Source organism: Rhinoraja longicauda, chromosome 11 (assembly GCF_053455715.1).
Source record: "Rhinoraja longicauda isolate Sanriku21f chromosome 11, sRhiLon1.1, whole genome shotgun sequence".
In the NCBI taxonomy this organism is placed as follows: domain Eukaryota; kingdom Metazoa; phylum Chordata; class Chondrichthyes; order Rajiformes; family Arhynchobatidae; genus Rhinoraja; species Rhinoraja longicauda.
This window is the reverse complement of record NC_135963.1, coordinates 2352998-2368541: the sequence shown is the minus strand read 5'-3', so window position 1 is coordinate 2368541 and position 15544 is coordinate 2352998. Positions and strand designations below refer to the sequence as shown.

The 15544-nt window shown below is 46.3% G+C and overlaps 1 protein-coding gene across 1 annotated transcript in view; it reads left to right on the top strand.

Annotated features, from left to right (window-relative positions):
* Nucleotides 1-15544, top strand: part of LOC144598193 (atrial natriuretic peptide receptor 2-like) — a 36676-nt gene that overhangs the window by 10975 nt on the left and 10157 nt on the right. Inside the window, exons 10-19 of the mRNA XM_078408083.1 lie at nucleotides 763-849; nucleotides 3823-3966; nucleotides 4854-4975; nucleotides 6147-6288; nucleotides 7546-7594; nucleotides 8283-8297; nucleotides 9376-9462; nucleotides 10958-11077; nucleotides 13359-13452; nucleotides 14285-14372. Of these exons, the coding sequence (XP_078264209.1) occupies nucleotides 763-849; nucleotides 3823-3966; nucleotides 4854-4975; nucleotides 6147-6288; nucleotides 7546-7594; nucleotides 8283-8297; nucleotides 9376-9462; nucleotides 10958-11077; nucleotides 13359-13452; nucleotides 14285-14372 (948 nt within the window). The remainder of the gene's footprint in view (nucleotides 1-762; nucleotides 850-3822; nucleotides 3967-4853; nucleotides 4976-6146; nucleotides 6289-7545; nucleotides 7595-8282; nucleotides 8298-9375; nucleotides 9463-10957; nucleotides 11078-13358; nucleotides 13453-14284; nucleotides 14373-15544) is intronic.

The window sequence follows — 15544 nt, the reverse complement described above, 5'->3', positions numbered from 1 at the left end:
AATATCATTATTCAGTCTCCACATGTGTTAGTTAAACACACATGGAATATCTGTGGAATTCTTTGCCACAGAAGGCTGTGGAGGCCGTGAATATCCATTGATAAGGCAGAGGTAGATTCTTGATTAGTAGGAGAAGGCAGGAGAATTGGGATGAGGGAAAGATAGATCAGCCATGATTGAATGTCAGAGTAGACTCAACGGGTCCCCTCTCTCCCCCCCCCCTCCCTTTCTCCTCTTCTCTCTCTCCCCCACCCATTCCCTCCCCCTCTCCCACTAGTCTGGGATTGCCTTAATTCAAAAGTTAGATGGTTGTCGCCCCATTTACTGGTGCCCTCCCCAATTCCCCATTTACTGGTGCCCTCCCCTAATTCCCCATTTACTGGTGCCCTCCCCTAATTCCCCATTTACTGGTGCCCTCCTCTAATTCCCCATTTACTGGTGCCCTCCCCTAATTCCCCATTTACTGGTGCCCTCCTCTAATTCCCCATTTACAGGTGTCCCTCCCAGATCGGCAGTTCTATGTGGCGGCGCTCTCTCTCTCTCACTCTCTCTCTCTCTCTCTCTCTCTCTCTCTCTCTATCTCTCTCTCTCTCTCTCTCTCTCTCTCTCTCTATCTCTCTCTCTCTCTCTCTATCTCTCTCTCTCTCTCTCTCTCTCTCTCTCGAGAGAGAGAGAGAGAGTGAACTAGATAGATCTTGCGAACTAGGCAATTAACAGAGGACCAGTTCACCTACAAGTCTTTGGTATTTCCCTTTCTTCCAGTGACGGTCGGACGGTGGCCATCAAAAGGATACGGAAGAAAACATTTACTCTCTCAAAAACCCTCCGCAAGGAAGTGAAGCAAGTGAGGTACGGCACGCACCAGGGGGTTAGCAACAAGTGGACGTTGAAGAGAAATTCAAAGTACATTTCCCACCTGATTCTGCCGATGTTCAATGCAGGGAATGGGCAAGATGATGTTTAGGGAACAGTCCACCTCTAGTAGTGGTGGTCACTCCTTGCAGTGTGGTCACTCCTTGCAGTGTGGTCACTCCTCGTAGTGTGGTCACTCCTCGTAGTGTGGTCTCTCCTTGTAGTGGGTCACCCATTGTAATGGGTCACTCCTCGTAGTGTGGTCACTCCTTGTAGTGTGGTCTCTCCTTGTAGTGGGTCACTCCTTGTAATGGGTCACTCCTTATAAAGTCCCAGCTACACTAGTTCCACTCGCCTGCGCATGGTCCATATCCCTCCAAACCTGTCCTATCCAATTGTTTCTTAAATGATGGGATAGTCCCAGCCTCAACTCCCTCCTCTGGCAGCTTGTTCCACACACCCACCACCCTCTGTGTGAAAAAGTTACCCCTCAGATTTCCTATTAAATATTTTCCCCTTCACCTTGAGCCTATGTCCTCTGGTTCTCGATTCTCCTACTCTGGGCAAGAGACTCTGTGCATCTACCTGATCTATTCCTCTCGTGATTTTGTACACCTCTATAAGATCTCCCCTCATCCTCCTGCGCTCCATGGAATAGAGACCCAGCCTACTCAACCTCTTCCTTTAGCTCTAGTCCTGGCAATATCCTCGTAAATCATTTCTGAACCCTTTCAAAATAACATGGTGCCCAGAACTGAACAGGATATTCTAAATGCGGTCTCACTGTCTTATACAACTGCAACATGACCTCCCAACTTCTATAGTCAATACTCTGACTGAAGAAGGCCAAAGTGCCAAAAACCTTTTTGACCACCTTATCTATCTGTGACTCGATCTTCAAGGATTAATGCACCTGTACTCCTAGATCCCTCTACTCTACACTACCCAGAGGACTACCGTTTACTGTGTAGGTCCTGCCCTTGTTTGACGTCTCAAAATGCACCATGTTATCGATCTAGCGTTGCCCTCTCGCATGTGGAGGCCTCCACATACTGCTTAAGAAAACTCTCCTGAACACCTTTGAGGAATTGCACCCCATCTAAACCCTTCACGCTATGATTTGCCCAGTCTATATTGGGAAAGTTAAAGTCCCCTACGACAACAACCTTATTTGACCTGCAGCAATCTCCTGACACATTTGTTCTTCTAATTCCCGTTGACTATTTGGGGGGTCTGTAGTACACCTCCAACAAGGTGATCATCTCTTTCTTGTTCCTCAGCCTCACTAGACAAACCGTCCGTAATGTCACCTCTGAACGCAGCCGTGGCATCTTCCTTAACCAACAATGCAACCCCCCTTCCTCTTTTTCCTTCACCCTTGTCTCTCCTGAAGCTCCTGTACCCCAGAACATTGAGCTGCCAGTCCCGATCGTCCCTTAACCAGGTTTCAGTCATTGCTACAGCGTCCCAGTAGCTTGTACCTATCCACGCCCTAAGCTCATCTGCCTTACCCGTCAGGCCCCTTGCATTAAAATACATGCAGTTTAAACCAACCCCCCTTTCCTCTCTCTCCGCCTTTCACCTGCCTATCCTGTCCACTATCCACTCCACCCTCCATACCAACTTCTAGCCTCTCACGTGCCTCTGTCCTACGAGAACTCACCCCCGTGCCAATCTATTGAAACCCTCACATTGAAGAATACTTGAAGAATCTATTTTTATTCATCTCTAAAAACTGTGTAATTGATCAACTTTCATAGAATCTAGCAAGACTATCTCTCCCAGAAAATAACTCCTCGGTCTCGTGCACTTTGACGTCTATTGTTTGGAAGCATTGAAGCTTCCAAGCTTAGCAGCTTCTTCCCAGCGGCCATCAGGCTCCTAACCCAGCCTACCAGAAAGTCACAGAGTCACGCAGCGTGGAAACAGGCCCTTCAGCCCAACGTGCCCAAACCAGAACCACACGCCACCTCAGCACAGAGTCAAGGCTGCTTGTGTTTTGTGTTTAATGATACGGTAAAGCTGCATTCTAACTAAAGTTAGAATTTCATTGTTCTGTTCCAGTGTAGATGGCAATTATGCACTCCTGATTCTTGAGTTTTATTGTAAGGACTATTTAGAGATACAGTGCGGAAACAGGCCCTTCGGCCCACCGAGTCCGCGCTGCCCAGCGATCCCCGCACATTAACATTATCCTACACACACACGGGACAATTTTTACATTTACCCAGTCAATTAACCTACATACCTGCACGTCTTTGGAGTGTGGGAGGAAACCGAAGATCTCGGAGAAAACCCATGCAGGTCATGGGGAGAACGTACAAACTCCGTACAGACGGCGCCCGTAGTCAGGATCGAACCTGAGTCTCTGGCGCTGCATTCGCTGTAAGGCAGCAACTCTACCGCTGCGCCACCGTGCTGCCCTTCTATTCTCAGTGCATGGCAGATAATAAGAGAACAGAGACGAGGAGGGAGCGGGGAGTTGATAGACAGAGGGTGGGGGTAGGGATGAGGAGCTGGCGGTGAGAAAAGACCAGGATCAGTCAGGGCCGGCAACAGATGACCCCAGGCAAGGTAAAGTGAAGTAAACTGAAGTGTGCAGCGAAATGGTTGTCCAGTCTACGTTTGGGCTCACTGAAGTACAGGATCCATAGATGCTGCTCGTTCTGCTGGGTGTTTCCAGCATCTGTTTGTTCAGCACCATGACATGAGTTGAGATTAGGATGTAGGTTATTTAATGGACCGTGCTGGGGTCACAACAGAATGCTGCTCTGTGGTAAATATTGCACATTCCTTTTGTTGCTTGCACTTCTATACTACTGCTGTATACGTGTACTGTATCTGAGATGCTTATCTAAGATGTATCTAAATGCTTAGGTATTGATGTACTGAACTGTACATAAAAATGGATTTCACTGTACCTCGGCACAAGTGGCAAATGAAGTGCAATACCATTTGTCATTGTTGCAGGGAGCTGGATCATCCAAACCTGTGCAAGTTTATCGGCGGCACTGTGGAGGTCCCCAACGTTACCATTGTCACCGAATATTGTCCAAAAGGCAGTCTGTCTGACGTCCTCTTCAAAGATGACATTCCCTTGAACTGGGGGTTCAGGTAACTTCTTCCCTTCATCAGTTCATAAGTCATGCAAGAAGAATGAGGCCATTCGTTTGATAGAGTCTACTACACCATTCATTCATTGCTGATCTATCTGTTCCTCTCAACCCCATTTTCCTGCCATAATCTTAGACGACCTTACTAATCAAGAACCTGTCAATCTCTGCTTTAAAAATATCCACTGACTTGGCCTCCATAGCCGTCTGCGGCAATGAATGCCACAGATTCAGACTAAAGACATTCCTCCTCATCTCCTTTTTAAAGGTACCTCCTATTATTTCGAGACTATGCCCTAGACACTCCCATTAGTGGAAACATATCCTCTGTTCCCTTCTCTTATTAGGTTTCTGATGGCCCTTCCATAAGCTAAGGCTCTGTCCAATTCACATCTACCCCATTGCGGACATTGGTCTTTGTGTCTGGAACTGATGCGCTACAATGCTGAGAACTATATTCTGCGCTCTGTATCTTCCCCTTTGTTCTAACTATTGTACATGAGTTTGACTTGATTATATTTATGTATGGTATTGGTATGTCTGATCTGACTACAATAAACCTAAACCTACAACAACATTACCTTCCCTCCGAGCCTTTACCTTTTGCTTCTCTTCCTCCTCAAAGTTCTCCTCTTGGTGGAAAACTTGGACACTCTTCCCTACCCTCCCCTCCCTCCATTCCTCACTCTCAACACACCTCCCACCCACTACCTCCATCATTAATATCTCTTCCCTTGAGACAACCTGTTGGTCCAAGTCTTGCTGACATTGCAAAAGGCAACGTACGTAGTCTCCAGGCACAACGTATGTAGAGGTGGTGGAGGGGTTTGAACAGCTTTCTCTCTCTGTTGATGCTCCTGTATGACTGTGCATCCTTTGTTGCTTCAGATTGTCCTTTGCCACTGATATTGCACGTGGCATGGCCTACCTGCACCACCACAAGATCTACCACGGAAGACTGCAGTCAACCAACTGTGTTGTCGACGATCGATGGGTGTGCAAGATCGCAGGTAACCTCAGCGCTTGTGAGTCCCTGGCATCTCACCGTCCTTTCCACCTGGAGACATGGAGCAGAACGCACAAACCAACCTCCCTTCCATTGACTCCATCTACACCTCACGCTGCCTCGGCAAGGCCAGCAGCACAATCAAGGACCAGTCGCATCCCGGCCACTCCCTCTTCTCCTCTCTCCCATCAGGCAAAAGGTACAGAAGTGTGAAAACGCACACCTCCAATTTCTTCCCAGCTGTTATCAGGCCCAACTGAACCATCCTACCACAACCAGAGAGCAGTTCTGAACTGCTTTCCACCTCATTGGAGACCCTCGGACTATCTTTGATCGGACTTTACTGAACTCTATCTTGCACTAAACGTTATTCATGTAATTATCATGTATCTGTACACTGTAGGTGGCTCGATTGTGATCATGTATTGTCTTTCCGCTGACTGGTTATCACGCAACCAAAGCTTTTCACTGTACCTTGGCACACATGAAAATAAACTAAATTCAACTCAACTCAAATGAAACAGGGCCTTTAGCCTACTTTGTCTGTGCTGACCAAAATTGGCATATTAGTCTAATATGGAATAAAAAGGAACTGCAGATGCTGGTTTACATCAAAGATAGACACAAAATACTGGAGTAACTCAGTGGGTCAGAGGCATTTCTGGAGAAAATGGATCGATGACTTTTTGGATCTGAAAAAGGGTCTCTGAAATGTCACCTATCTATGTTCTCCAGAGATGCGGTCTGACCTGCTGAGTTACTCTAGTGTAAGAAAATAACTGCAGATGCTGGTACAAATCGAAGGTATTTATTTCACAAAATGCTGGAGTAACTCAGCAGGTCAGGCAGCATCTCAGGAGAGAAGGAATGGGTGACGTTTCGGGTCGAGACTGAAGAAGGGTAGAGACTCGAAACGTCACCCATTCCTTCTCTCCTGAGATGTTGCCTGACCTGCTGAGTTACTCCAGCATTTTGTGAAATAAATACCTGCCGAGTTACTCTAGTATTTTGTGTCTATCTTTGGCAAATTGGGGGTCATTCCAATTTTACCTGCATTTGGCCCATATCCTCTGAATGCTCCTTATCTGTCCATCTGACATCTGTCCAAATGTCCTTTAAAATTTATAATTCACATCTGCTTTGTTAACTCACGTGGTGGTCTGATATTTGTGTAGATCACGGGCTGGCACTCTACAGGAGGGACGATTTCGAGGACCTTACCGATGCCTTTATTCCGAGAGCAAGCCGCATACACTGTGCTCCCGAGGTGATCGCAGGGATCTCATTGAACATGTGTCCAACAGTGGATGTTTACAGGTGAGACCTCTGTAGCTTCAACTCCCGTTCCCATTGCAAAAGCCAAAGTGCTGGAGGAACTCAGTGGGTCAGGCAACAGCTGCGGAGGGAATGGACAGGCAATGTTTCGGGCCCTTTCTTTAGTCTGGTGGAGTAGCGGTAAGAAAGCTGGAAGAGAGGTGAAGGTGGGACAAAGCCTGGCAAGTGATAGGTGGATACATATTGGCAGATTGGTGGAGTGAGTGTAGATGCTGAAAATATGAGATGAAAACAAAATAATGGAAACATTCAGCAGGTCAGGGAGCATCTTTAAAGAGAGAATCAGAAATGACGCTGCATCAAACTAGGAAATATTGGAGACTCAAGAAATTACAGATGCACAAAGCAAGAGATAAGTTTTTAGTTTTTAGTTCAGTTTACTTTAGTTGTAAGTTCAATTTAGTTTATTTTAGTTTATTTTAGTTTAATGGAACAGCATGGAACAGGTCCTCCAGTCCATCGTCCACACCGACCATCGATCACCGTTCACTGTAGTCCGACATTATCCCACTTCCTCATCAACCTCCTACACACGAGGGGCAATTTACAGAGGGTCAATTAACCTGCAAACCCACAGGTCTTTGGGATGTGGGTGGAAACCGGAGTGCATGGGAGGAAACCCACGCGGCCACTGGGTGATCGTGCAAACTCCTCATGGACAGTACCCGACATCAGGATCGGATCTGTGGTGCTGAGAGGCAGCGGCTCTACCTGCTGCGCCGGTGTGTTAGAGGAACTCAGTTTGTCAAGCATCATATGTGGATGGAATGGACAGACAGACACAAGTCTAGATTCCCAGTGTAGATGGGGCACCTTGGTCAGCATGGGGAAGTTGGGCAGAAGGGCCTGTTTCGGTGCTGTATGACTCTGACTATTGACTGCGGATGCTGTAATCTTGAGCACAGATTGTAGAGTTTCCTGCACAGATGCTGCCTGAACCACTGAGGTTATCTCACACTTACTGGTGTTTCCCAATAGACTCAGTCTGTAAAACCAAGATAGAGCTGATGCCTTGTTCATTGAATGGAAGGGTGTTCATTATTTATAAGACCCAGATTGTTTGATTGCAGCATAAACTGTATTTGTTTTTATGCTGTTAGAGTCATACAGCACGGAAACAGGCCCTTCGGCCTATTTCGTCCATGTTGACCAAGATGGCCTATCTATGCTATTCCCATTTACCAAGTGACCATAAGCTAGCAACCTTTTAAAAACTCTGTATTGTCTCTGTATTTCCAGCTACTCCATAATACTGCTTGAAATCGCAACACGGAGTGACCCATTGCCTGTATGTACAATACTTTCTTGATTGCCAATTTGATGTTACAATTCATGTACTAGTTTAATTTAGTTTAGTTTAGTTGAGTTCAGTTTATTGTCACGTGTACCGAGGCACAGTGAAAATGTTTTGTTGGGTGCTAACCAGACAAGATAATACATGATTACAATCAAGCCATTCACAGAGTATAGATACATAGACAATAGACAATAGACAATAGACAATAGACAATAGGTGCAGGAGTAGGCCATTCAGCCCTTCGAGCCAGCACCGCCATTCAATGCGATCATGGCTGATCACTCTCAATCAGTACCCCGTTCCTGCCTTCTCCCCATACCCCCTCACTCCGCTATCCTTAAGAGCTCTATCCAGCTCTCTCTTGAAAGCATCCAACGAACTGGCCTCCACTGCCTTCTGAGGCAGAGAATTCCACACCTTCACCACCCTCTGACTGAAAAAGTTCTTCCTCATCTCCGTTCTAAATGGCCTACCCCTTATTCTTAAACTGTGGCCCCTTGTTCTGGACTCCCCCAACATTGGGAACATGTTATCCGCCTCTAATGTGTCCAATCCCCTAATTATCTTATATGTTTCAATAAGATCCCCCCTCATCCTTCTACATGATAAGGGAATAACACTTAGTGCAAGGTAAAGCCAGCAAGGTCCGATCAAGGATCGTCCGAGGGTCACCCATGAGGTAGATAGTAGTTCAGCACGGCTCTCTAGTTGTGGTAGGATGGTTCAGTTGCCTGATAACAGCTGTGAAGAAACTGCCCCTGAATCTGGAGGTGTGCGTTCTCACAGTGTACAGATACAGGATAAAGGGAATAAGATGAGTTAAAGTAAGAAATGCTGTTGGAGTAGAGGTTTAAAAGAGTGGATTGTGATCACCATGAAAATGCGTGATTGCAGACCCACTTCTGTGACCAGCACACAAAGAGTCTCCTGGGCTTGGTTTATTATTGTCACGTGTACCAAGGTATGGGGAATAGCTCTTTTGTTGCGCGCTATCCCGTTGCTATTTTTTGTTAGAACGCAATAGCTTTTCACTGTGCCTCGCTACAGTGAAGGGTGTAGGGGGACCTCATTGAAACTTACCAAGTAATGAAAGGCCTGGATAGAATGTATGTGGAGAGGTAGTTTTCTCTAGTGAGAGAATCTAGAACCAGAGGGCACAGCCTCAGAATAAAGGGACATAACTTTAGAAAGGAGACGTGGAGGAATTTCTTCAGTCCGAGGGTGGTGAATCTGTGGAATTCATTGCCACAGAAGGCTGTGGAGGCCAAGTCAATGGATATTTTGAAGGCAGAGAGATTGACAGATTCTTGATCCGTACAAGTGTCAGGGGTCATTGGGGAGAAGGCAGGAGAATGGGGTTGAGAGGGAAAGATAAATCAACCTAGATTGAATGGCATTGAATTGAATCGATAGAATTGATGGGTCGAAAAGCCTAATTCTGCTCCTATAATTTATGAACTTATGAAATTAAACTCAAACTAAACAAACTAAACTCAAACTCAAACTATCCCGTCGGCAAAAATCATGATTACAACCAAGCCATCCACAGTACACAGATACAGGATAAAGGGAATAACATTTAGTTGAAGGCAAAATGCATTAAAGTCCAATTCAACAGAGTCTGAGGGTCCCCAATGAGGTAGATGGTAAGTCAGGACTGCTCTCTAATTGTTGAAAGGATAATTCAGTTGCCTGATAACAGCTGGGAAGATGATCCCACACCAAACTGCGTTTACCCTTTCTGTGTCAAGGATGATGTTGACCTGGCAAAGGTGGAGTTGACCTGGCGACCCAGTCTTCCCGAGATACACGGCAACAAGTCCGACATCGATTCTCCCAGCCCGGAGGAGTACGCTGAGGTAACTCACCTGAATTTTGGAAGTAGGTCTTCTGCACACTTGCCTTCATCGGTAGTGTATAAGAGTTGGGGCACCATGCTACGGTTGTCCAAAACATTGGGTACATTGCACTTGGAGTATAGTGAGAAGTTCTGGTCGCCACACTATAGGAAGGATGTGACTGTGGTGAAGAGGGTGCAGAGGAGATACATCGGGATAAGACACAAAGTGCTGGAGTGACTCAACGGGTGAAGCAACATCTCTGGAGAACATGGATAGGTGACTTTTCGGGTCAGGAACCTTCATCAGACTCTGATATATCTAGATATATATTTGCCCTACACTCACGTAAACTTTCTTTAAGGAATCTAATGTGGGGTTGCGCCAGCTTTTACTGACAAAGTCAGGACCCTTCTTCAGATTGATTGTGATATGTGGGGTGGGGAGTGAGGGGAAATTAGAAGGAGAGGTGGGGGCAAGTCAAAGGCTGGCAAGTGATAGGTGGGTACAGTTGAGAGTTTTTTTCAATTGCCAGATAGTTGGACAAAGAGTAAAACTTAAAATCCAAAAAAATCAAGATAAGGAGATAAGGATAGAAGAGGCATGAAACGTGTAGCCAGAGGAAGGAATATAGGTGGAATGGTGAAAGAGTAAGGGGAGAGGGGAAAATGGGTGTGCATTCAGGTGGGGCACAGAGAAGAGAGGGGGTGGGGGGGGATGTGTTTCTCCAACATTCCTGAGAAAATAAGCCAAGTTTATCCAACTTCTCCATATAGATATTACCGTCTATTCCAGGTAGCATTCTGGTAAACCTCATGCACTCTCTCCAAAGCCTCCACATCCTTCTTGTAATGGGGCGACCAAAACTGCATGAAATATCAAAGGTTTATCGAACTGCAAGATGACTTCCTGACTATTAAAATCAATGTCTCGCCCAATGAAGCTAAGCATATGATATGCCTTGTTTACCAGCCAGTCGACTTGTGCTGCCACTTTCAGGAAGATGTGGCCTTGGACCCCAAGGTCCCTCACCGAGATAAATGATTGGGTTCTGCTTCAATTTCCGCTTCCACCAAGATGCAGTACAGAACCCCACAGGAGATCCTTTGTTCTTGTGGCTATCAAACTATACAACTCCTCCCCCTTCAGTCATGGGGTAGACAGACTCCCCCCTCCCCCCCCCCCCACCAAACGTTGCACATCCACAATCCTTTGCACTCGTCACTTTAATTTCATGTTTCATGTATCTTGTGTTTTATGACTGTTGGCAGACCGATTTCCTAGGATAACTAAAGTTCTATCATATTGTATCTATTGTATCGTAGCTTATTGAATTTGAGAAATTTTCAAAAACCTACAGGGTGATGAGATTGGCTAATTGGAGCTCACACAAAGAACTAGCATCGACTCAATGGGCTGAATGGCCTCTTTCTGCCTTGGGTCATTGTAAGATTCTATTTGATTTATTTGATTTTAAATGCCATTATGATATATTTTTCTATTTTCTTTTTCAAAGTTGATAAAGAAGTGTTGGGCTCATAATTCTCTCCTGAGGCCAACGTTTGAACAAATTAAGAAGATGCTTGAGAAGATGAACCCCAATAAAGTCAGCCCGGTGGATATGATGATGAACTTGGTGAGAACCTTGGACGTTTCATCCTTCTCCTGTGATTATAAGGTCATGTGATAGAAGCGGAATTAGGCCATTCGGCCCATCAAGTCTACTCCGCCATTCAATCATGGCTGATCTATTTCTCCCTCCTAACCCCATTCTCCTGCCTTCTCGCCATAACCCTGACACCTGTACTAATCAAGGAACTATCTCTCTCTGCCTTAAAAACATCCATTGACTTGGCCTCCACAGAATTCATGGCAAAGGATTCCACATATTCACCACCCTCTAACTGAAGAAATTCCTCATCTTCGTAAAGGAACTTCCTTTTATTCTGATAAAAGGACATCCACTCTATCCAGGCCTTTCACTATTCGGTAAGTTTCAATGAGATTCCCCCCTCATCCTCTTAAAGGATGAGCAATCTTTCTGGTTGGTCATGTGTGGTCCAATAGCTACTCAGCTGTGATCATGGACCAGTCCCATTGGACCACAACATCCTTCATTCGGTCACAGGATCTCCAATGGATCCCACCCCCAAAACACTCCCGACTGACAGCTAACAAAGCCCCGTCCCAGCTATGCAGACTGTCAATGGACTTTAATTGTTGCAACATATTGAAACAAGGAACTGCTTTGGTAGTTTAACCCAGTGCTTCTTAAACTATTTCAGTGTCATTCACCTTTGAGTCTTTATCACAAAATTTCATTCACCCTTGACTAAATGTTCTTATGTTTCAACTAGAGAACCTCTCTAGTTTCATTCACCCCACAATAATTTCATTTGCCCTTGGGTGAACCATTCACCAGTTTAAGAAGCACTGGTTTACACAGATAGACACAACGTGCCGGAATCATAACAGGTCAGGCGGCATCTCTGGAGAAAAAGGATGGGTCCTGACCCGAATCATCACCCATTCACATTCTCCAGAGATGCTGCCAGACCTGCTGAGTTACTCCAGCACTTTGTGCCTATCTTGAGTTTTAATTACTTCTGGCTTTCATAAAAAAACATGAAAATTGGTTACGCCGGAGATTGCAGGTGCTAGTTTACAAAAAAAGACACAAAGTGCTGGAGTAACTCAGCAGGTCTGGCAGCATCTCTGGCGACCATGGAAAGGTGACATTTTGGTTTGAGAGTTTTCTTCAGACTGATTGTATTGTTGGGGGGGGGGGGGGGGGGGGTGGGGGGGGGAGGAAGCTGGAAGAGAGGTGAGGGCAGACAAGGCCAGGTAATTGTTTTGCTTAGTTTAGTGATACAGCATGGCAACAAGCCTTTCAACCCACCAAGTTATCACCTGTTCATACTCGCTCTATGTTATCCCACTTTCTCCCCACACACCAGGGGCAATTACAGAGACCAATTAACCTACAACCCCACACGTCTTTGGGATGTGGGACATATGAGGCAAATTCTACTTCACGGAGGGTCATGAACCTATGAAACTCTCATTTCAAAGGAAGGTGGACGCAGAGGCTATGAATGGTGTAAAGACACAAAGAGACAGATTCTTGATTGGCAACAGAGGGAAAGGTTACTAATGTAGCTGGGGTTGAGGCATTGAGGTTGCAATTTGGTCAACCATGATAGTGTGGGATAGGCTTGAGGGGACGGGTGGCCTACTCCTGCTTCCGGTTCACATGAAGAAGTCACAGAGGTGGACAGCTCAGAAACAGGCCCTTCGGCTCAGGTTCGTCTTCACAAGTGTGCATGAAGGAACTGCAGATGCTGATTTAAACCATAGACACACAATGCTGGAGTAACTCAGGAGGACAGACTTGCTGCCTGTCCCGCTGAGTTACTCCAGCTTGTCTATCTTTGCCTTCACAAGTTTGGATAAGCAAGACTCAGATGTAATTTTTATTCTGAGATTCCTGAGTTTTACCCCACGTTTGAGATCACATTCTGTCCGTGAGCCGTTGTTAATGTCGCCGACCCTCTTCTGTGTTGCAATCAGCTCACAGTGGGTGGTGGGGGCCTGGAACATGCTGCCAGGAGTGGAAGTGCAGGCAGATATGATAGTGGTGTTTAAGAGGCTTTTAGATAGGCACATGGATGCATGGAATGGTGGGATATAGATCATGTGCAGGCAGAGATTAGTTTAACTTGGCATCAGGATTGGCACTGACATTGTGGGCCGAAGGGCCTGTTCCTGTCCTGTACTGTTCTATGTCCTTGATTCTATGTTGTATGTTCTGTTCCATGTTCCGTGTTCTATGTTCTACGTTCCACTCTATGTTCTATGTTCTGTTCCATGGTCCATGTTCTATGCTCCATGTCCTGTGACCTTGCCCTTTGTTCCAGATGGAAAAGTACAGCAAGCACCTGGAAGCCATCGTTGCCGAGAGGACTCAGGATCTACTCCAGGAAAAGCAGAAGACGGACTCCCTGCTGTATAGTGAGGAAGCTCAGTTACCCCCCCACCCCCCCCACCCCCACCATACAGCACTTTAGAGTCACAGAGTCACACAGCATGGACACAGTCTCTTCGGCACAAGTCGCCCATGAATATCAACATGCCCCATCCACACTAGTCCCAAGGCCAGCATTTGGCCCATATCCTTCAATCCTATGCACGTACCTGTTCAAGTATTGTTTAAATGTTGTATATAGTCCCTGCCTCAACTACCACCTACAGCAGCTCGTTCCATACACCCACCACCCTCTGTGATAAAGTTACCCCTCAGAGTCCTATTAAATCTTTCCCCTCTCACCTTAAACCTGTACCCGCTAGTTCTTGATTCCTCTACCCTGGGTAAAAGATACTGTGCCTTCACCCAATCTATTCCCCCACACTGTGTAAAATACACTGTATATTCACCCTATATACCCCCTAACCTGGGTAAACGACTGTGCATCCACCCTATCTGTTGCTTTACCCTGGGTGAAAGACTGCACCCACCCTATCAATTCTCTTAGCCTGGAAAAGGACTCTGCATTCACACTGCCGATTCCCCTACACTGGGTAAAATACTGTACATTCTCCAAACCCATTCCCCTACCCTGAGTAAAAGTATGCATTCCCCCAACTCTGGGTAAAATACTGCATTCACTCAATCTATTCCCCTGCCCTGGGTAAAACACTCTGTGCATTCACACTACCCTGGGTAATAGTCTCCATATTCATTGTTCTCCCGGGACGTTGGGACTGTCTGTAACTTGCTATGTCGTTGACACTGTCTGTAACTTGCTGGGACTGCCAGTAACTTGACTCGGTGTGCTGTTTCCAGGCATGTTACCCAGAGCTGTGGCCGATAACCTCCGCCAGGGGATTTCTTCGGAGGCGCAGAGTTACGCCAACGCCACCATCTATTTCAGGCAGGTTGTCCGTGCGGATTGCGGTTGTGGCGATGAGAATGTGTTTGCCGGGCTCGCTTTATTCCAAGTATGCCAATTCGGCCCTTCGAGCCAGCACCGCTATTCAATGTGATCATGGCTGATCATTCTCAATCAGTACCCCGTTCCTGCCTTCTCCCCATACCCCCTGACTCCGCTATCCTTAAGAGCTCTATCTAGCTCTCTCTTGAATGCATTCAGAGAATTGGCCTCCACTGCCTTCTGAGGCAGAGAATTCCACAGATTCACAACTCTGACAGAAAAAGTTTTTCCTCATCTCAGTTCTAAATGGCCTACCCCTTATTCTTAAACTGTGGCCCCTTGTTCTGGACTCCCCCAACATTGGGAACATGTTTCCTGCCTCTAACGTGTCCAACCCCTTAATAATCTTATGTTTCGATAAGATCCCCTCTCATCCTTCTAAATTCGAATGTATGCAAGCCTAGTCGCTCCAGTCTTTCAACATATGACAGTCCCGCCATTCCGGTTTAAAAGAAAATAGTAAACCTACGCTGCACGCCCTCAATAGCAAGAATATCTCTCCTCAAATTTGGAGACCAAAACTGCACACAGTACTCCAGGTGCGGTCTCACTAGGGCTCTGTACAACTGCAGAAGGACCTCTTTGTTCCTATACTCAACTCCCTTTGTTATGAAGGCTAACATTCCATTGGCTTTCTTCACTGCCTGCTGTACCTGCATGCTTCCTTTCAGTGACTGTTGCACTAGGACACCCAGATCTCGTTGTACGTCCCCTTTTCCTAATTTGACACCATTCAGATAATACTCTGCCTTCCTATTCTTACCAACAAAGTGGATAACCTCACACTTATCCACATTAAACTGCATTTGCCATGCATCCGCCCACTCACACAACCTGTCCAAGTCACCCTGCAACCTCATAGCATCTTCCTCACAGTTCACACTACCACCCAGCTTTGTATCATCTGCAAATTTGCTAATGGTACTTTTAATCCCTTCATCCAAGTCAGAGCCGTGGCCTGGTCTCCACATCAACTCCCAGCGCCTGGCCCAACTCTCGCTGCTGCTCGGCCTCCGCTTCGGGCTCGACTCTCGGCTCCTCATCTTCCACCGCCTCCATCTCCAAGGCCGACGAGCATGGCCTGAGCCCTTTGCCCTCAGGTGGGTCGCTGA